At 40.1% G+C, this 22,663-nt stretch overlaps 1 protein-coding gene across 1 annotated transcript; it reads right to left on the bottom strand.

Moving 5' to 3' along the window:
• Positions 1-355: 355 nt before the first annotated feature.
• Positions 356-22,628, bottom strand: GPALPP1 (GPALPP motifs containing 1). Its single transcript, XM_074815649.1, has 8 exons — positions 22,477-22,628; positions 16,132-16,276; positions 15,020-15,115; positions 10,956-11,064; positions 7,267-7,401; positions 6,872-7,036; positions 6,355-6,453; positions 356-4,124 (listed from the first exon to the last, which is right to left on the bottom strand). The coding sequence occupies exons 1-8, from the start codon at positions 22,559-22,561 to the stop codon at positions 3,906-3,908; spliced, it is 1,053 nt and encodes a 350-aa protein (XP_074671750.1). The 5' UTR covers positions 22,562-22,628; the 3' UTR covers positions 356-3,905.
• Between the last annotated feature and the right edge of the window lie 35 nt (positions 22,629-22,663).

Below are 22,663 nucleotides of genomic sequence, written 5' to 3'. Positions count from 1 at the left end.
GCCACATCTGGGTGAGTTATTGTTGAGGGTCACCACTTCCCATTCAGCTGCCAGAGCTGGAAGCACCAGGAAGATGCGTTTCACAGGTGTGCAACAACCGGGGCCTGCACCTGCCTTCCTCACTGACTGCAGTGACACCCTCTGCATTATTGAGCACTGAGGAAAACCTAAAGCTGTTGGCTAAAAGACACCGCGTAACCTTGTTTTTTTCCCCCGCATATAAAATGCTGCACACAATTCATAAGGACAGAAAATCACATGCACGTGTTTTATTTGAGAATTAGGTAATCACACAATTAGAAACTATATGCACTGTATGCGGGTGGGGTGGCTGAAGTTAAGGATGCACGTACAGAAAGTTTTCACAGATTCTGATTTTTAATGCTATATTACTCTTAAATCAACATACAATTTATAATTGGCTGGACAGAAATAACAAAGTTTACATTTCAGAAACAAAACAAGTCCCTGAGCACAAGTAGCCCTGGACTCCTGGAGCCCTCCGGAGCATTTTCAAACTTCTTTTATGCAGAAAACCCCCCTTTCCTACTCAACAGAAACATATCAATGTTTCACCTCAATGTTTCTTTTGAAAAGAAAGCTATTTCGACAATGCTGCTTTTGTGCTATCAACATGACACCATCAAATCCCTAAATAAAATGTATTTCTATTGCTGTTGATTATTTGGGAATGCACTTCATGCAGAAAAGCCAACGCGCACAGTGCATCCACTGACTGCAACAGCAGAAGCAAAAAATAACTCTCTATAAATAGGTGTTTAAATCAGAAGAGCAGAGATTTTCCTCAGGTGACAGTATTGCTATACCATATTCTAACAAAATTTTCCAGATCCAACATCATGGTAACTCAGTATTTTGTCCTGAAGATACTTACAAAGAAATCATTAAGTCTTGTCTTTATTGCTTTTAATTGTTCCTTGGTAACAGCAGATTCAAGAGGGTTTTTTTATTTTTTGCTAATAATATATTCCTTAAAATTCCCCTTAAACATCCAATTTATCATATGCCTACCACAAAAGCCTTCTTTTTATTGACTTCACTATGAATTCCCCACCTATTTGACATCTCAGGAGGGGACACTGCTCTTGAACCGAGATTTTTAACACCAGTTTTAATAAAGGATGTCTATGCCAGCACAAAACAAAGGCGAGAGCTTTAAAATCTAAGCTGATAGGCTTTTCACATCCAGGGAAACCTCCCTGACATTTTTTTACAAAACAGTTTCCTGATGTGCCTGGAGTCAATATGCTGCGACGCAGGCTGGCTGCGCAGAATAGCAATAGAGTCCATTAAATCTGCATCGGGAGCCAGTTACCAGGAACGTTACATAGTAATTATGGTGAGGATTTTCTGTGAAATAAATTCTGTTTTTTCAAATGGGATTCTGAAAAATCATCCATTAACATTTCTGCAGAAATGCTCTACAGCTTGTCCAAATTGTAGAGGACAGCTCATCTTTTCCCACAAAAGCTTACAGACCTTGTAATTTACTAAGTTACTGCTTGTTCTAATGACTATTCCAGGGAATGGTTTGGCATTGGTAAGAGATTAGTTTGTGTATTAATGCAATTTAAAAGTTCACTCAATTTACACAAAGTAATGAAAGCTTAATTTGAACTCTCAACAATTCCACTTTCCCCCTATCTCAAGTTCATAACACGGATTTCATCGAGTCTTCAAGAGGCTGCTTCAGAGCAGAAAAAAAAATTAAGCAGATGAGAGAAAACACATTCCCAACTCACATCAAGGCTTGACTAATTAGAACCGCACACACCACATATGGAGGTGTAAAGTACCACCGCATGACCACAAAGAGCTGCCTGCGCTCCCGTTACAAGAGCTCTCCTCTTGAGCACGCCTCAGAGCCTCCACTCAAACACGGCCTTGGAGAGGGCAGGAGACCACGATGGGGCCAGGGAGGGCAGCAAGCAAACAGCAGGGGTACAGCTGGATGGCAGGATCTGGCCATCTGTGACATCTGATGACCGGTCCTCAGTTTGGAGGAGCAGGGACCAAAGAACAAAAATGAACAGAGCAACAACAAAATTTTGATACAAGCAGCCCTCATCCCTGCTACAGACTTGTCTGAATCAGTGAGGACTGCACGATGTGCTCATGAGTTCAGCTCTTTCAGCACAAGGCAACACCTGATAATAAACTGATTTCCCAAGGCAGTAGGATTTCCAAAACTGGGCATAAGGATCATTTTTCGTCAACCATGAAGATTTAGCTAGTCACGCAATGCTCACCTGTCAGTGCTTTAGTTGCCTAAAAAACCCCTAAACATTCCTAATACTGCCTTTCCAATTAAGAAATCTACATCTGACGAATTGCTAGAGAGATGTTATGTAAGTCCCAGCTGCAGAGGAGCTATCCCAAAAGGGGAAAGAGACAACTCAGAATGTAGAAATCTAGTGAGGCTTTGCTTGCTGAAGCAAAAAAGCACAAGGCACTAAGAGAAGTCTGTTTCAGGGAGGAAAAATAAACAACCCTTATTTAAATGCTCCTCTTGCCTCAAAATGAGAAGACTCAAAACTGATTAAAGAAAAACCAAACATAATACAAAACCAGTCCCTCTTCCTCCTCAAGGTAGATTTTTCAGATAGCAAAATAAATTGTCTAACAAAAAACAGTGCAGTATCTAAATATATTGTACAGAAGCATTCATTTGTGACATTGAAAATTCTCCAAGACTTCTCAGCACATGGAGGCTGTGCCTTGGGCTCATGTGCTCATGCAATAAAATAAGACCAAGTTCTTAGCCATTCATTTCTGGGGCTTGTTGGGGGACTGCTCCGTTAACATGGACCAACCCAGACACTGTCTGTCACAGCCTTTTTTCAAATTATTGAACCCCATGGTATTTAATATGCAAGATGTGTCACACTTCCAGACAAGTTGCCAGCATCTCATATATAAAATTATTTTCATATATAGATACTTTCAGTAGCTTCTCAAAAAGGATCCTAAACATTACTTGAGAGAAAAAGGATGAAAGTACAAGTCTCATTTTAAATAAGTAATACAACTCTCCCTGCAGCTGCTCCGCACACACATAGAAGAGCTAAAGAACTCTAAGCATGGATGCAGATTTTTTAAAATGTAGACTTATTTCCTTTTTGATACCAAAGAGCTGTTCTGCTTTGCAAATTAACTGACAAAACAAGCTTTATTTTGGCTTGATTTTCACATTGTATTTGCTTTAAAAAGATGATTTTCTGATGATAAGCCTTACAAATTGAAACTCAAATCAGATTTTCTCGTCTTGTATGCTACCATTTTATAATTATATCTGCAAATCTTAAGGTTTTACTACTTCTGCTACTATTAGCTCTTCCTGCTGTAGTACAGAAATTATACTGCATACATATAAACCTGTAATTATGTACAGACACAGAATCATAGAAATAAAAGCACCGGGCAGACATAAAAGCTACCATTTGAGTTTATACTCCCCAGCAGGAACTCCAGTCAAGCAATGTCCTGCCCACAAGCCTGAAGGGGATTTTTCCATGGCCTTCAGGTCAGGCTCAGCAAGAATAGCTTAAGCATGGCAGGAGAAAAGGGGAAACTGCCAACTCCATTGCAAGACCAAATCTAGAGCTCCTTAAAATAATACCTATTTTAAGTAATTATTTTTATAGTAAAAAAAAAAAAAATCAATGTTTTAAAGTAGCAAATTTACATTATTTTTTTTATACCAGGACTTTACCAGTTTAATTTTAGTACACATGATCCTCCCTAACAGAGTATTTACAGACAAGGAAAGGCAGTTAAAGATCAGGATATTTATTTTGCATACAAATATTTACAGAAAAATACTTACAAAATTAAGTATTCAAAGTTTAATTGACTTCACCTCAAAAAAACTTCATGCTTTTATGTTATAAAAACATATTGCCTTTACTGTGCTCAAATTTACTATTTAGATCTCTGGATTTTCTTATAAGAGCTTTCTTCTGTGCTTCGTCAAATCGATTGATTTTGAGATCCTGATCTCGGTCAAATGGCCTTCTTTCTTGAGGTTTGTTCTTTTCTTCGGACACTTTGCTCTTTAGCTTTTTCTGATGTATGTCCATGAGAGATTCTGACCTCTTTGACTCCTGGAAAAAGGAGAAGAAAGAAGAGGAAATAAAGTATTACAAAATACCAACAACGTACAGAAAATCCAAATGGAAAGATTGAAGTTAGGAAGGCTAAAAATTCCAGAAAAAGAAGACAGCTTAGTGCCTGGAAAACAGAACGATAAATTTAGCATACAAAGAGCAGAAAGCTTGTGTAATCTTATCTACGCTTAACAAAATACTAATAATTCACTGACGTTAAAGATACCCATAATGTTGAATCTCTGCTGACAGTGGAGAAAATAATAAAAATAATGCAAAAGAAATATAAAAGTTGCTCTGCCATTATTAGCAGAGACAAATGAAGAAAACACATCACGAGAGATACCTCAAAGTACAGGCCCAGTTTCTTACACACTTCCCCCTAAGCATCTGGATTTGGTCACTGCTGGGGGCAGGAACAAGCTAGATACTCTTTCGATCTCACTCTCACACACTACTGTGGTTCTAATGTGGGCTCCTAACTTTTCAGTATTTGAATCATCTGTCGCAAGCCCACAGGATAAAGGCACGGGTTTTGCCAAGTCAAGGGCTTTAGTTGTGTTTATTAAAGAGCATGATCCAGCCCAAATAGAACATAACACCTTTGCTGATTTCACTCAGGAGCAGGATTAATTCTCACAAGACTACACGGCCCCTCCATTACTCAGGTAAAGCGTATTTGTGTATCCCTAAGTAGTCAATTTCTCAGACTCTCAAATCATTACAAACTACCAAAAGATCAGTCCAAACCAATTCTTTCATCAGAAAGAGCAAAAGATGAGCAGCTCTGTTTTCTCATGTCTAGGAACAGGAGATCTTTATTCCAAAGGTTCATTTTCCTTCACACCCTGTGCAAACACTTACTTCAAACACACAAGTAATAATTCATACATGACATAAGAAATTATTCTCATGGAAAACAGAAAATAGACAATACTTATTCATGGTGTAACTGTGTCAGCGTTGACAGAATTGCACCAGAGAACGTATACAGCATCAGCGCTGAAAGAATTAACTGTAAGAAACTATTTTAAGAATTAAAGCTCCTGTTCTATGAAAGTATACTTGATAAAGTTCAGTGAGAAAGAAATAAGAAAAAATAGAGGAAAAAACTTTAAAAGAAAAAAAACCCACCTGAAAAATCAGAAAAGAGCTGATCTAAAAACCAAATCAGACAACAAAACAACCCAAGAAACATTGTTCTTAAACAAGATGCCGCCTTCAATTTTTTTTGAGAGAACTCCATTAACCTTAGAAACACTAAAAGGCCTATATATGTATTATTCTGGCAATGGTACATGAAAATTATTCTACTATATTCATAATGATAGTAAAAACAGACAATACAGAAGAAATTTAAGACAGTATGCTAATAGCTCTGAATTTGCAAGCCTCTAAGTCAAGAGGGACATGTGATTTAATGAACTACAAATAAATTATTAAAAGTGCCAGATAAACTTCAATCATGTAATATAAGCCAAGGCTGCAATTCTCAAGTTAATTATACTCTCAAGAGACCAGACTGCCTTCCATAAGACTTCAGACCATAAATCAGGGAAAAACTGGAACGAACAGCTGTAAGGCAGGCAACAGTCCACATACTCTGGAGGACAGGGCTGGCAGACAGAAAAGTGAGAGGGAATTTGACACGGAATTCAGATTTCTAGTAATCAACACCTGTCTGTGAAAATTATCTGCTTCTGCAGAGAGTGAGGAAAATTTCACGTCATAATGCTGATGTAATGAGCAGTTAATGTAATTAACTACATAGTATAATTAATGCATTGATCTGCTTAGCCCATCAAGCTTCTTTTGGGTTAATGCATATTTTGTCCTAAAAGTTAAACCTTTACTACTGTTTTAATCTTGGGACGTTGGTAATTCAGTGAAGTAAGCTAATATTTGAATTAAGGTTGTCTACTCCCAGCAACCATGGCTTGATGTGAGGATGATTTAAGGAAAACACCACCTAAAACTGAGACAATATGCACAAACCCCAACTCTGTCCCACTGTTTTCAGCAGCAGTTGGAGGACCCAATTCTGCTCTTGTTGAAGTCAATGGCAAACGTTCTAATGACTTAAACAGCAGCAGGTTTGGGCACTAAAAGCGAAGACTGTAATGGCATCACCATGGAAACCAGCAGCTCTAGAAATGAGAACCAGAAGAAAAGAAGTGAAGAATTAAAGGAAATGCAGGAAGAGGAATTCTGTTGCTATTACACTTACATTGTATGAAGTCACCTGCTCAACAAGTCTCTTGTCTCTCCCAGATAATACAATCTCTTCATTATCCTTACTGGTTGACTTTTTTGCCTCTTCTCTTTCCTGATGAGTAGAAACAAATCACACGCTACAGTAATCAGAATGTCTGAAGCAAAAAGCAAGGAAATCTATATTTACTTTAATTAAATCTGAAGGGTAGAGGCCATGATAGAGGCCACCAGACATTTTTTTCTCAGCTTGATAAAAGAAGGAATTGGACACACTGTAATTGGAAATTCAATGAGCTGATATTGAGTACCTGACTATGCAGAAGGGAGAGGGAAAAAATTAATATCAATGTTACTTAAAATTGTCATTTCCTTGCCTTTACCTTGAAGCCTGAATTAATAACTTTTGATAACAAAGAAAAATCTGGAAAAAAAATTTCATTTAACAGCTCAGGATATCTTTACTTTGTTTTCACAGAATATCAACAACATAAATACTGCCTGCAGGTATATATGAATGAAGAAATGCTCACTTTGGCTTTTCTCTCTCTGTCAGCAGGAGTATCTGTCCAAATAGATCTATCTCCTGGTTTGTCATCAGCTCTTTTCTTGAATGTTCTTGGGCCAAATCCAAAGCTCTTCAATTCAGGTGGAAGCTCTGTCATCCACGATTCCCTGGTAACTTGCTTGGGTTCATCCTTTACAAAGAAATGGGGGTGGGGTGGGCAGAGTAAATAAAGCATAAATCAACAATTGCTGTCTGAATCTCTTAGCTTCCAGCAGAAATCATGGATTTTTCTTTGTCTTAACAATTGCAAACACTTAGCATCCCAAGCAGAACTGCAAATGGGTTAACACAGAAATAGGCAAAGAAAAACACAAATGCAATCCAGCACCAAAATATTAGAAATTAAGAAATCCAACTTACGCTGTCTGCTGAATTAAGTTTTTCCTTCATTCTCTGAGCTCTGCGTTCAAATTCTTTAGTCACATCAGACTCCACTGGTCCTTTTGCAGGCATTGGGCCTATAAGATCGTCTTCTTCCTCACTACTATCTGTTACCTTCCAAAAATAAACATTTCTCTCAACCATAGTGCTAAGACTATCAAGAAACACTTTAGCTTCATAGGATTAGAATGATTTTGTCTAGAAGAGCATATAAACATAATGCAATGCATCTGCCAGTCAGACAACAAAAACTTGGATTAAAACTCCAGATTTAGACCTGTTCTGGCACTTTAGCATGGATACTTAGTCTCCGTCTTTCCAAAAGCACCGTATCTTGTCTGAGACAAAATTGCTGGTAAACACAGTGGCAATACACAAAGTCCTGCTACTTTACATTGCTCTACATGCAGCCACGTGGCCTCTGTGGCTATAGGTAAATTTAAAACACACAAACATACATGTTTGATATTTGGGCTTTACCATCACTAGCAACATCTGGATGCATCTCCATATTAAAGATCACAATTTCATACTGCAAGAACTGTCTTGAGCTGAAATTCTGTAAGGATGCTAGAAAAATTAACTTGCAAGCTAGGGTACAGTGGCATGCATGGTACTACACTCCTGGGTGTACAGTATCTGCCAGTCTAACCTTTTGGTTCCGTCATTCGCTTCTTTGATCCCTTTGGACATTGCATTCTAAGCACTTGGAGAACAGCTCAAAAAACTAGGTTCAAAAGGGACTAGATGTTAGTAAGAATCTTTGTGGATGCCAGGGGTTTTACAGAAAGCTCACAGGTCCCTCCAAGTCAGAGCAGTACAAATGCGGATGGAGGCAGAACTAGACAGAAAATGGTGATGCCACAGCGTGCTGGAAGCAAAGCTAAGGTGCCCATTGTCTATGAAAGTGAAAAGATTTAGCTACAGCCTGAATGCAGGTGATAAAGCCATGGGAGTAGGATGATGACAAGGCTGTATACTCAGGAAGCACAAAGCATTACTTGAGAATACAAGGTGGTGACAAAGAAGTTTCAAATGAAGGATGAAGAAGGTGGGGCGGGGGGTGGTTTGGTTCTGTCATGCCAAACTTTGGTTACCAGGTGGACATCATAGAACCAAGACATGACACCATCAGCACTTAAGGACTCAAGAGCAATAAGTAGTGGAAAACAGTATCAGGAGCATTCTAGGTAAAATAAGGTGCCCGAGGCAGAGGTGACCCAGTGAGTGGAGTATACAAGAATGCAGTACAGAACCTCACTAGAAGAGTCACCTAATGGGAGCACGGGGAATGGAGGATGAGTGAAAGGGAGGAGGAGAGCAGGAAAGGTACCCTGCTACTCTGAGTTCAAGCCTAATACATCAGGTTGCTCATAGCTGGCTGTAGAGGGATTTGGGCTAAGGAAGACAGCAGGTGTGAAATAAGCCACTTCACTCCTATGTGGGCCATTTGCTACAGAAATTGGTGTGCTTTAATGACACTGCTCCAAACTAGCCAAGCCCACTGGCCCCGTCTGCCTTTAGGAATCAAAGGTATGAACAGCGGTGAAGGCAAGCTTCAGGTAATGACACAGCTACATATGGCTGTGGACCACAAGGTGCAAGGAGAGGCTTAGCAAATTTAATGGCTGTATGACCAGTTGCATGAAATGGATTTGAATGACCAAAGAGGGTGAGAAATAGCTGGTCATTCATAATCACCATCAATGCAAGGTGGTAATGTCAATTTCTCTCATCATTTTTCTCAAAACCAGTTACATAGTCAAGCTTTCACTAGTTATCTACCACTGCAATATTGCTCAACTTTTAGAGAATGGGGTGACTGCATTCTCTCTCGCTCTACTTTTTTAAATGAGCTGGTGGGGAAGAGGAATAACCATCTTGAGAAACCATGGTAGTAAAACACTTCCCTCTCTCTGTGTACAGACAAACAAAAAATGCAAATATGTAAGACTTTCAAAATAAATTGTACTGTAAAGTAATTAAGGATGAAAGACAAATTCCACGCTGAGTTTTAATTGAAGAAGCACATATCATTTCCTTTCTCATTAGTCTTAAGTTCAACTCACTCCATTACCACCTGCCTCAAACCAGATGAAATTAAACAAACATTAAAAAATACTGCCTTGAAGTTTGAAGGGGAAATCGATATAAAGTGAAGAGTCAGCATGCAATACAATGCCTCTGAAGATGTACTAGAATACAAAATAATTGAATAAATTAAAACAAAATTAAAAAAAATACTCATCATATTAAAAGGTAAAATTATTAGGAAGACAGAAAAAATAAAATAAGGTAAGTTCTGTAATAGCTATAACAAAGCTGATGCTAGAATATCTATTTAGGGGAAAAGAGACTTTTTTATTTGTAAAATACATAAGCAAACCAGTTTTGACATCCCTGCCTCAAGAGATCTGTCATCATGATAAATAGCTTAATCGTTATTTGGAGTTATAATACAATGAGTACCTTAAAAATGTCACACAATCATTCATCATGAATGATTATGACAACACTTGCTATTGGAGGCTAGAGACTGATACACTTCACCACTACTTATCAAAAAAGTGAAGTTCCAGAGCAGCCTTTGCCTCATTCCTTCCTAGCATGTCTAGCATGTCCCACAGTGTCTGGGAGTTAAACGTAAAAATGTTTTAGAAATAAACAAAATAACTGTTAATTCTCACAAGGAATTAATATTTCATTCACAGCATGAGAGAGATTCAATTGCCTAAACACTGGTGTCCAGCACCACTTTTGATGTCTTAGGGTATCCTGCCTGGCTTAAGAGGTGCTGCTCAAGAAGGATGCAGGCTCCTCTAAAGGTGCTACTCCCTGTCTGACAGCCAGCTGCAGACGATTCAGATACTTCAGAATGGTACTAGAGACCCATGTTTAGGGAGCTGAATCTTCCCCATATTTCTAGCTGTATTTTATCACACATCGCATTCCTGAATGTTCTTTAGTAGTACATGCATTACTTTGCTAGGGATTAGACTAGGACTTCTATTTAGCTTTTACCTAACCGATGAGAACAGTCAAAAAACATGAACCAAAAAATTATGTCAGTGTCACTGTCCTGCTCTGCCTTACTCCCAGTTACAGGTATCATCTTGCTATTGGTAAGAACAATTAGTGACATTGTAGCATTATTCCTGATTGCGTTCTTTTGGATAAACTTATTTAATGCATCCACTAATAAACATTTTTAAGGAGGTGAAGATATGTGAAATATTTGATCATTTTGCTCCCCCGTCAGCAAAGGAGTAAAAGTACAAAAAAAAAAAAAGTTACCTTATTTCTTTAATGTCTTTAAAAATTTGAACTTTGCCAAGATGTTCAGTTGTGAAGGACGTCACATCAAAAGAAAGAATGAAAAAACATCAGGAAGGATTACTGTGACTGGAGTTTTGGATGCCTAGATCTCGTGTTAAGCGAGTGCATCATCTGTCTAACATCAAAATCACAACAAACCAGACCAGCCTTTTTCTTTTTTAAGGCTTATCTATGCTTCAGTATTTGACTCAGACAAAAATATGCCAGACACTTTTTGGTCTAAAATTAAATTGTCATGCTGAAAAGTATGTCTAGTACACTTTTTCAGGCTCCTACTTGTTTAAGCATTTCAGATAGCTTGTACTAAAACAAAGGCTTCTGCTTTCACAAACCTGGGTACGGAATTCTGATGAAACAGACGGTCCTATAGAACATCTGCTATTCCTGGTGTCCTGCAAAGGTTTCCTAAAGCCAGGTGGTAATGCAGGACCTATAATGGGCCTTGAGGGAGGAAAAAAAAAAAAAGAAAATCTTAGTTTTAAGTTGAGGGGAAAAAAAGAAAAGGAAGTAGCATAACCAAGATGGACTGTACATTAAATGACTGCTTGCTGTAGGAAAAAAAAAGTAATAGTTTAATATAAAAATAAAAAGCTGATGAGAAGTGTTATTCTCTTTCCTCCCCATGCCAAGTGTGCCCTCTATGTGCACACCACAGAAATAACTGAGTAAGAAGAGTTTCTCCATTTTCCATAAGGACCTCTGCAGATAGTTGGGATGCAAGAAAACCAGGAAAGTTGCAACACATAGTCAAGGAAATTCACTTTCTTCTTCCCTAGCTTCCTTCACCAGATTAAAGAGCAATGAAAGGTAGGAGGACAAATATACGCTATTCTTTCTCTAGCAACAAAGCCAATTCTGTTCATTCTTGCCTTGCACCACAGTTCCACTGTCCTTCAATAAACAGTGAACTGTTCTGATTTTAAGTTTATTTTCCCTTGGTGTGGGGATGAGAGAAGAAAAGTTTTGTGATCCCAGGTAACTTCACTGATTTGTTTTCACACAGCAGCTCTGCAAGCAGTATAATTCAGTTGTCTCCAGGAACACAGAGAGGTGAGAATCTCTTTTCAATGGTGAAAACAGTTCAAAGCATACTACAAACTGTGCTTGCAGGACTGAAAAGACTTTTGAATATGAGTTCCTCTTCATAATTCACCATCATATTTTTTAAAGCTAATAAAAGCTAACTAAAACCCCAAACAATTATCACCTGAAGAAATATCCAAGTGACAGTATCCTCACAACATATCAGCCGCGACTTTGTTTATTATGATCTTCAGTTTCTGAGCTTTAGGGCAATCAAACGTAACACAACATGAATTGAATTATGCTAATTATGGTCTTCTACTAAATCCCACATAATCTAATCAGTACAGCCCCACTGCAGTGGTATTATTGCAGGATTTGAAGAGGGGAAATAAAAAGCAGAAAGTCCTGCCAGAAAGCCAACCACAGATAGACAGTCAAGCGAGAAATGTGAGCTCAGACCAGGACAAGGGTACTAGTGAGGTTTCAAACACAGGCAAGAGGTCTGGGTTAAATTTGAAGTTCCACCCCCACCTAGCTGCTGCAAAAAATAAGCAGCTTTTATTTTCCTCTGTTCCCTTCTGACTGCTTTCTTGTTAAGACCGTATTTTAAATTCCCAATATAAAGAGATTGAATTTAAACCTATACAGATATGGCCAAAATAATGTTTTATTTCAGTATACAAGTACCTTTATTTTGCATGGAGAGACAGCTAAGCCATACTATAAAAAAGCTTTCTACAAAAATACATAAGAACGTCTACGTTGTGGGCTGTATCTGTGCAACTTGTGAAAAAGAGCAGATCTTAAAATCTCTGCGTTGTTTCTGTAACTGCTCAAAGGCTCTTCCAAGGAATAGAAAAATGGTTCCCATATTCATCCCTCCCACGCTTTCCATTTCTATGTTGGTTTTTTTTTTCCCACGTGAATAACCCTGTTGCTCGGGTCTTTCCTCGGCAGCACACAACTGACATGATTCTTGACAGTTTCCTGGATGTCCAAAGGCTCTCTGAACAGGTGAAGTGAATCTAAATAAAGCTCTATTAGTTGGCAACTTTGGTACCTACCTATACACATTCAAAAAAACACCCCAAACTTATCATGAATTAAGCTTTCATTTAAGGAATACTGAATTTCATATATGGCAAAGAATGCTTTCCTGTTGTTGGACTCAGAGTCCTTGCTAATGCATGTTTCAAGATGGGTATTTCAGCATTCTTCTGATGTATAACATAAAATTTTTTATGATAACCTTTGCTCTTTACCTTGAGGTATGAATATTTCAGGAATATTTACGAGTGCTACAACTCTGTCTAACACTGATAACCAGCAATATCCTTTCCAAAGTTGAAGGAAATCTGTTCATATATAGATTTTATGCTGGAATGATTCAAACAAATTTTAACAAGCTGCAAATTGCCACATGAGCTGCTCCAAATCATGAATAAGTTGCTTTGACAAGTCTGGAAAAGATGCAACAGAACAAAAGCTTTTCTAAAAGAACGAGTATGTCACACAGAGCTTATAAACAGTATGTCCATACATTGAAACAAACAAAAATTTGTTTCAATTATTCATGGCTAGATCATCAGCTGGCAATCTGCTCAACACTAGGGGCAATGCAGCGGGGAGACATTTAACAGCATTGTGTCTACACCCTGCACAGCGTGTACGCCTCAGTGTGTCAGCACAACTAGACTGCCAGGTGTATGGGGGGTGGAAGATAGACAAGGATCTTCCCACACATCACACCTTTCCCACCTATTCAGAAAACCAGCCTGGGTGCAAAACAGCTCTGCTCAATCTGCCTTCTCAGTACGTGCTAGGAGCAGTTGTATGGTGAGCTAGGACAAAAAAACCCTCAACAAAACTAGCAAGTGCCTTTTACTGCTTTAATCTCATACTCAGAGACACAGAGCAGACTTTTGCCCTCTGAATGTAAATGGAAATTATCTAGCATTTTGGAAATAAACTGCTAAGCAGAAATAAAAGTTGGGTGAACATACAAAAGACTAAGATTATATGATGGGTGACCAGCTGTGTTACTGCTCATCTCTCTAACCTTCAAACTACAAGTTGCCTCTCTTCTTCCTCTTTTCTTTTGCACACTTTGATATAACATTTTACCACAGGAATATTCATGCCAAAAATCAAGAAAGCAAGAAGACTACCTCTGCTGATATTAAAAGCTACAACCATTTATTTGCTTTATTAGAGATCACATTCTTTTTAGTGACTTTCTAAATTTTAAAGCTTAAATAACACATTGGGCACATGAAACACAAGCTAAAAAAATGCTAGTTACTCTTGGGACCATCAAAGCACCAAACGAGCCCACTGATCATGATACCCACAATTACAAATGAGTTTGTTGATCACAGCAAAGTGTAACCAAACAGATACGAAGAGGATATTTCCAAATAACCTTAGTTACATAAATTCTTGTATTTCTAACTGCTGCCAAGCATCATAAAAATTTACCCAAACAAAAAAAAATGTCAACTTTGAAATCTCCTTTGAGATGGTATACTACACATATAGCTTGACAACAAATTGAGTCACTTTCCTAGAATTAAGAACTCATACCTGACAGGTGCATATTGATTTAATTTATCTACCAGCTCCCTATGGCTCTGAGGAAGGTAATAGTGATCAGGGGACTCTCTCGTACCTTTCATCAATAAGCATCCCCCTGGAAGTACCAATTTCACTATGGGTTATCATTTCAAATTATAGAAGGAAGTACCCAGATTGATATAAAGACTAGAAGGCTGTGAGCCATGGTTAAGTTCTGCATAGAAAATCCATATTTTATAATTGCATGCAATCAAATGGAAAGTTTCCTGATAGAGGCTATAAATAACGCTTATTTGCTTAGCCATGACAGCTTGCTTTCTAGAAACCTATACTGTTCAGATTAGTTTTCCACCTGGAGACACATAAACAATAATCCTTGGTGCATTAGCAAACGACAAATCCAACAATCTGCATTGTATTGTAACACAGAAAAGCTAACTGTCCTACTCCCTCGCAGCCCAGAATGAACTACAGAACTATGGGTCCTTGAATCTGTAATTTGTTTTTTCTGCGCTCTGAGATCTATCATAAGAAAAGGAAGAATTCGACATTAAAATACAGATCAGACAATTCACATTTTTCCTTTTTCTCTCCAACCTTCCAATCAGGACTAGGAGGGCCATGTGTTCTGTTTCAAGGGAATGCTGTTGCTGTTCCAGAATGTGGAGGAAGCAATTCTAATCATATGAATCTGAAGTGCACAACTGAAGTGTTCTGTAATAGTGACACAAAATATTTTATCTAAAATAATTGTGTTTTAAGGAAAAGAGTCTGAATGTAATTCCATTTTAATTACCTCTCTGGAGAATCATCCTGTTTTTTAAATCCAGGAGGAAGAGCAGGCCCAAAAAAGCCATCATCATCATCATCTTCATGAATTCTTTTCAGCTTTCTGCAAATACAAAGATTTCACTTAATAATTACCTTGACATGTATAGCAATTATCTACATTTTAAAAAGGGAAAAAAAAACCCTATAAAATTATTTCAGACAGTTTTATGTACTAAATATCCTGCTGTTACCAAGGAAACAGTGCAAAAGGATCCAAAATAATTTGAAGCAATTAAAAAATTGGGAGCATAAGCTTCACTCCAAAAATGCTCTGACATTTAAAAAAACATTAAGGATGCTTTTGCTGTAGAAAGAAGAGTAGTATAATGTTGAAATACCAGTTTCTAGTCACAAAGTGACTTTAAATTCAGCACACGTTCTCCATTTTTATACACTGTCTGCATTTTGACTAGTATTTTTCCCAGTTAAATTCTAATTAACTGAAAAACCGTTCAATAAGACAAGGAAAAAAAGAGAGTAATAATTACTCTAACACTCATTAAGATGATATAATGCCCTTCCAAGTCCCTTATACAAGGCCTAGCACAAACACACAAGTTCTTAACAGAGCAATTGTGAGTAATCAGTCTCACCAAATGAAAGTATGTGCAGACTCCTGTTATTTGCTAAACAATTTTTTTTTTATTAGAGTTGACTTAATTGAATGCATAAATTCATGCCCATAATAGTTCTTATGACTTCTCAATGAGAGGTAGTATACCAGAAACAGGGCAAAACTCAAGTACCAAACACTTACATACATGATAGGTGGTGTCTGTCCTCAGTATAAACAAGCAAAACATTAAAGATTTTATTATTTTAATTGCAGAACTAAAATAAAACATGTAAATACAGAGAATTGACTGCCCTAAATAACTTAATTCCACTGTAGGGTGTCAAACAGGTCAGCTGAACATTCTTGACCGCAAACAACATGCAGAACATCATCGAGTTTTACGCAGGTACAGGGTTTATTTTTTTATTTATATGAAATACTGTCCCTTCCTCATAATTTATGCAGACACATTTCATTTGCAATACGATGTAAATATACAAATAACTGAAGCACAGACTTACTTGGGTGCTGGACCTCCTTCTGCCTCCTCTTCAGAATCGCTGTTTGCATCTCTGGGTAGAGGAAGAGATTCCGAGTCGTCATCACTGTCAGGAGTTTCTGAGCTACAGCTGCTTTTATAGCCTGGGGGCAGTGCTGGTCCTGCAACTGAACATTCAGAGTTATTTGGGATACTTATTAAACATTTCAAATGAGCATGCTCTATCTTGCTATTCCCAAAACACGTATCTACCTAGAATTAAGTTTATTCAAACATTGCTCTGACTAGCATTTAGAGAAGATATCTAAAAAAACTTCTAGAAGTTATTTTTTTCAGCATCATATTTCAATGAACAACCCCTCCTGAATTAAATTAGTACATCACTAATCTGTTACTACATGAGTGTCTCCTGGAACAGGATTAGAAAGCGCTGTATTATCTAACAACTGGTTTACAATGCACATGCTATAAACTGGCATATTTAAAATAAATCACCACCTTAATAAAGCATTTGAAGCTTTCTAGCGAAGAATCACATTATTTGTACATACACAGAATGGGAGACCATAGATTCGTGGAATTTAATTGCCAGCCTGTTTTAGGAATGGTTTAACAATTAAGATTATTCCCAGTTCAGCTAAGCATGAACAGCAGGTACAGACTTAAGCACTCTGCTGAAAAATGGATGAATTAGGCATTCAAATTTCAAAGAATTGTTGCTGTCAGAAGGCCAGAGCAGTGGATGGAGATCTCATGCTCCAGTCAACCTTTCACCCTCTGGAGTAATGAGGAAGCGGGGGGTACCCCAGCAAAGAAAAAATTCAGACGCTAACACTGCTTACAGGCCTCAGCTGTTTCTGGCACTGTCCCCACTAGCAGGCACAGTTCTTCATAGACTTATTTGGACATAGTACCATGTACACTGGGTCCAGAAGCAGCTTAGCCACTGACCTGACAGCAAACGGCCCCCAAGCGAGATACTTAACACAGATACCCTCACAGGCTCAATCAACACAGAGCCAGCTGGAATAAGCAAAGACCAGCAACAGTTGCAGGAGAAGAGCCCTTCCCAGATCCAGGGCAGCGCATGCAGGGCCAGCACCATTTACACACACAGCACGAATAGCCATCTGATATAATGGAGATCTGATCCTACTGATGATTTAGCATCCTAAAACACAGACACTGTTCCTCCTTTTAATATTTCAAGCACTGAGTCCAAGAATGACAGGACAGAAAGATGTTTTGGTGGGGAACATTGTTAGCTTTATGAATAGCCAAAGGTTAGATGAAAAGATGAGGTGCAATAAAACCACATAAATGAAGGGGACCAGGAAATTACATCTCCAGTTAAATAACTATGACTTTTTGATGGTGTAAAATAAAACCTGATACAGATTATGGTCCATTGTTAGCTGACAAAGGCTATGTAGAAACTGAGTCCTTCAAGTGAGCTTCATAATGCTTTTACTCATCTATAGCACAAGACACAGAGCAAGGACAGTCTACTCGTTACAAAGCATCCAGACAGATCCGCCACTTATTTTGTTTTCTGTTTTAATGGGAAAGACTTTAACCAGGACATACAAATCCATTTCAACACTAAGAAAAAAAAACCCCACACAACATCACAACAGATGAATGATACATAGGACTAAAAGACTGCTATCAAGAAGTCTCCCATTTCGGTATGAGAAACATCACTGGGTAAAAAGCACTTAAAAACCAGACAAAACCTGCACAACAGTTTTCTCCAGCCAGCTGGTGCCCTGATACCATGAAGCTCTGAATGCAGATAAGTAAGAGACAGGACTTCGAGTGAAAGGAGTAAACTGAGATGCAATTTGATTAATCTGATACAGCAGAGGAAGAGAGAAATTGAGAGCAGCTTTGTGAGCTGGAAAGAACTAGTAAAATCAAAACTATTTAAGGAAGGAGAGTGGTCCCACTGATACGTTGTTCAACATCAGGGCTAACTTACATGATTTGCTTTCTATCCCAATTCCTCTCCATTATGCCAGCACAACTGTTTGCGTGGGCTATGCAATGAACTGGATCAGGGAACTTAGGAGGCATAAAAATAATGCTGTAAAACCCAGCACTCCCCTGAAAGAACTGTTTGTTCGTGGAATTGCAGCCTAAGCAGGACAACCAGAAATAAAATAGAGACAGAGACTGGTTCATGAAGGGAAAATGGCATTTAAAGCCTGGGGAAGGAAAAGTCATTGGACATGGTGAAAGAAGTGGAGGAGAACAAGACTTGGGAGAATGGGGATTAAAAATTAATACGGTCGTGGTACTGACTGAGACTGATAATCAGCACAGGTGAGGATACAGCTATGCATCAGGTTGGGGTGGGGAGCTGCAGGAATGAGTAGAGAGGAAGGAATGGGAATTGATGCTGAGAGCAAAGAAAGGAAACAGTAAGGAGGGAGGGCAAGATCTAATGGGAAGTCTGTGAATTAAATTCCCTGAAAGCCACCAAAAAGTGGACAGATACAGATCAAAGGAGGAATGGAGGAGAGCTCAGAATCTCAGGAAACTAAAACCAATGAGGTGAGGGGAGAGAAATGGTTGTAGCAGTGGTAGAGTAACAGGAAAGCGAGGAAGTAACCGGAACTCAGAACAATTCAGAGCAGGACCGTGGGGTAAGAGAGTGTGAGAAGAAAATTTTTGGGATGGAGAGGAGAGAAACAGAGCCAAGGATACGTCTCAAGTCAGACTGAAGGGAATGGTTCACAGCTGTTAGAAGTGGCCATTCTACTATTGTTGCTCTGACTTGCCCTCTCCACTGAGCTGGTTCTGGTGACTATCCACCTGAAAATGAAGTAATTTCAATTCAGAAACCAAATTAAAAACTACGTTTTGATTTGGCTTTGCTAGGTTATTTTCCATTGTATTTGGCGATTCTAAGCAATCTACCATGCCGTCAGACAGGCACTGGGAACCCCTCAAGGACAGACAGGAGTAGGGCCTTTCACCTTCAGCAGCAGTGAAAGATCAACTCTGACACATCACATCAACGCATCTGCACTTTAACAAATGCGGCCTCAATGCCGAAATAGATAAACCCCCCTTCTGCATCTCTGGTTATTTTTAGCCATTCCCTAGCATTTCTTTCCTGCTGGTACAACAACAGCACAGAGGTAGGGACAAATGGGTCAAAGGAAGTATGATTCTTCCAGCAGAAGCACATTTAGGCCAGCTCTGGAGGATCATCATGAGATAAAGAATCAGGAGATGACTGTGTCCCATGGGTTGGACAGTGACAAGCTGAAGAAGGAAAGGTAATGGATTTACTAGGGATGAGCTTCTGAGTCTGTCCAACCACCAGTTGCTCCCATCCTGGTCCTGGCAAAGTCCATTTCATCTGCTCCTGTGCTGACCTACCGTCAGAGCAGCAACTGGCACTTTACCTTGGTTATTCCCTTATCTTCCGAGTCAGGGATAAACAAGGAAATGAACAAATGAGCTTTTAACCCTGCTCATGTCTCACAGTGCAAAACACCATGTTAACATCAATGTGATTACACAGGATACAATTACTACATCTTCAGTTATAATTCATTTAAAAAAAAAAGGCAAAAATTTGCATGCTCTAAGTTACAACCATTAACAGAGCTGTTATGTCAGGGGTTGGAACTAGATGATCTTTAAAGGTCCCTTCCAACCCAAACCATTCTATGATTCCATGTTATCCATATAAAGATGAAAGAAATGCAGATTTAAGAATGGATCAGCAGACATTTATTTTGTTCACTACATCTAGCACGGCAGTGTCATATCGCAGACTGAAGACAAATGCTTATCTGGCAGCCAAGAGGGCAAACTGCACCCTGGGGTGCATCCAACACAGCATGACCAGGCGGTCAAAAGAGGTGATTATCCTGCTGTATTCAGTGTTGGTGCGGCCTCACCTTGAGTACTGTGTGCAGTTCTGAGCCCCACAATTTAAGAAGGACATGAAGGTACTCAAATGCATCCAGACGAGAGCAACAAAGCTGGTGAAAGGGCTGGAAGGAATGTCCTGTGAGGAGTGGCTAAGGACTTTGGGCTTGTCTACTTTGGAGAAAAGAAGGCTGAGGGGTGACCTCATTGCTCTCTGCAGCTTCCTGAGGAGGGGAAGTGGAGAGGGAGGTGCTGACCTCTTCTGCCTGGGATCCAGTGATAGAACGTGTGGGAATGGTTCAAAGCTGTGCCAGGAGAGGCTTAGACTGGACATTAGGAAGCATTTTTTTACTGAGAGGGTGATCAAACACTGGAACAGCTTCCTAGAGAAGTGGCCGATGCCCCAAGCCTGTCTGTGTTTAAGAGGGATTTGGACAATGCCCTTAACAACATGCTTTAACTTTTGGTCAGCCCTGAACTGGTCAAGCAGTTGGACCAGATGATCATCGTAGGTCCCTTCCAACTGAAACAGTCTATTCTATTCTTTTATATTATAGTTCTGAATTAAACCTTTTTGACAGAGTTCTCAGAATGGCTCCTCAAAGTCCTACTTCGTTGCTGTTGGGAGGCAGAAACTATTAAAGTAGAATAAAAAAACCAAGCGTTCTTAAAGAAAAGCAAAGAGCAGCTCAAATATCAGTGAGATCTGAAGGAAAGAAAACCTACTGAAAAAGCCATTCAGCTTTAAAAGGTGAAGTATCTCTTGAAATAGCTATAGAATACACGAGGAAATAGTTACAGAACAACTTCTAGGGCCATTCTGTCTCAAGACCCAACAAGTGTTACAGCGCAGAAGACGCCTGTGGCAGCCCCACTACACCATTTTGGCACTCAGAACCTCCAGGCACAGGGCTCCAGCTGGAGCTGTACTTCTGTACAACAAAGTGTGTTACGTCAAAGTACTTGCTCTCTCTTCCTCCTCTGCACCGCAGCAGTATGCCTCATGTGTTGAGCAGGTACACTCAGTTGTTGTGCCAAGCTGTTATAAGTCAGGAAAAGTTTATAGAAGTTATAAAAACAAATAAACAACCCCCCAGTTGTTCTTTTTTGGTGGGTTTCATGGTTGCTTTTTTTTTTTTAAAAGCAAATGAATTCCTTCATCCAGTTCACACAGAAATCCCCAAGCAGATCTGCCAGTGTAACTGTACTACGATAAAGCTGATGTACAGTGGACCAAAGAGTAGACAAACTAGGCTGGATAACCTAGACTAGATACTGCCAAAACACTTGGTATCATGAAACCACAGCCTAATGATAAGGTTAACTTATTTTGTTCAGTGGATTCATACACAATATAGATATTTGCAACACATATCAGTACGTTGATAGAAAGTGAGTAAGCCATCAACACAGATATGAATAGGAAAGGCTGCACCATCTCAAGCAAACCTGTAGTCTGGGCTTCAGTACAAAGCCAAGCCATGGACCTGGAGCTTGATGTTGCTATGGTGTCAACTAAGGCAGCAGCTTTGCTCTCCCTTCCTATTGCTCCCTCTTCTGGATTAAAAAATTAGAAGAACAGATGAGCACGGCAAACCTTCCCAATCGGAGCTGCTTTGTTTGGAATAACCCAATGCTCACTGAAACACTGCCAGAAACTTAATATATATACTAGTGACTTGAACCTGGATTAAAGACAGGGAGTACTAACGCTCGAACTGCTACTCCCAGAGATATTATTGACACAGAACGTGCAAGAATTTAAGTGGGGGCAACTGAACTGCACTGCAGAAGAGCCAGCCTGGCAGTCTCCAAGACACCCCACTTCTGCTGTGACTGCTCTCAACCCGGCCGGTGAGGCACCCCAGCCCCCCTGATCACAAGCCAGGTCTGCACCCCGAGGAAAGCCGACTGAAAAACGATAGTTTCATGAAGTGTTTTGGTTTGACAAGGGAAAGCAAGCTCCAAAGACCTAACCACCACACCTTCTTTTTCTGCTCGCTAACTTCACACTCACAGCTCCTAAAGAACACAGGCCTAAAAGCGCATATGCGATTTGAGCAGGAAAATCATAACCAAATCAACGCAGTATTTTTTTAAAAACATGTTTTAGACCGTTTCATATCAGTAACACCCCATCAGATTCCTTTCCTCCGAAAAAGTCAGTACAAAAAACACCCGTGAAGCTGAGCTCCGCCGAGGCGCCCCACTGGCGCAGCCCGAGCTGTGGAACACTCGCGGCGCAGCCACGTGACTCCCCGCCCCCACGGAGCGGCCGCGCCCCGCCACCCTACGCCGGTTTCAGCACCGCCGCGCCCCGAGGCTGGTCCCCGCCGCGCCCCTGCGGACCGGCGAAGCGCGGGGGCACGGCCCGGCCCCACAGGGGCCTGTCCGCGCCTCCCGGCGGGGCGGGGCGGGGCGGGGCGGGGCGGGGCGGGACGGGGGCCGCCCCCAGCCCCCAGCCCCCCTCGCGCCTTACCCTGGCTGAAGTCCTCATCCGGGTCCGCCTCGGCGCAGCGCGGGAAGCCGGGCGGCAGCGCGGGGCCGATGAGCTCGCGGGCCATGGCGGCGCCCGGCGCATGCGCACCGCGGCCCTCGCGCGCGGCTCGGGAGCGCAACCCGGCCCCTCTGCCCCGTCCCACTCCGCTCCCCGCCCCGCCCCTCCT

This window comes from Strix aluco, chromosome 2 (assembly GCF_031877795.1).
Source record: "Strix aluco isolate bStrAlu1 chromosome 2, bStrAlu1.hap1, whole genome shotgun sequence".
Lineage (NCBI taxonomy): Eukaryota > Metazoa > Chordata > Aves > Strigiformes > Strigidae > Strix > Strix aluco.
This window is presented reverse-complemented; position numbering and strand designations above follow the sequence as displayed.

What these genes read in the sequence shown, in the direction of transcription:
- GPALPP1 (XM_074815649.1), bottom strand. Translation starts at nt 22,561, where the DNA reads ATGGCCCGCGAGCTCATCGGCCCCGCGCTGCCGCCCGGCTTCCCGCGC. An exon ending in GGATGAGGACTTCAGCCAGG is followed by an intron (nt 16,277 to 22,476) that starts GTAAGGCGCGAG and finishes CTGAATGTTCAG; the next exon opens with TTGCAGGACCAGCACTGCCC. An exon ending in CAGGATGATTCTCCAGAGAG is followed by an intron (nt 11,065 to 15,019) that starts GTAATTAAAATG and finishes TCCTCCCTCAAG; the next exon opens with GCCCATTATAGGTCCTGCAT.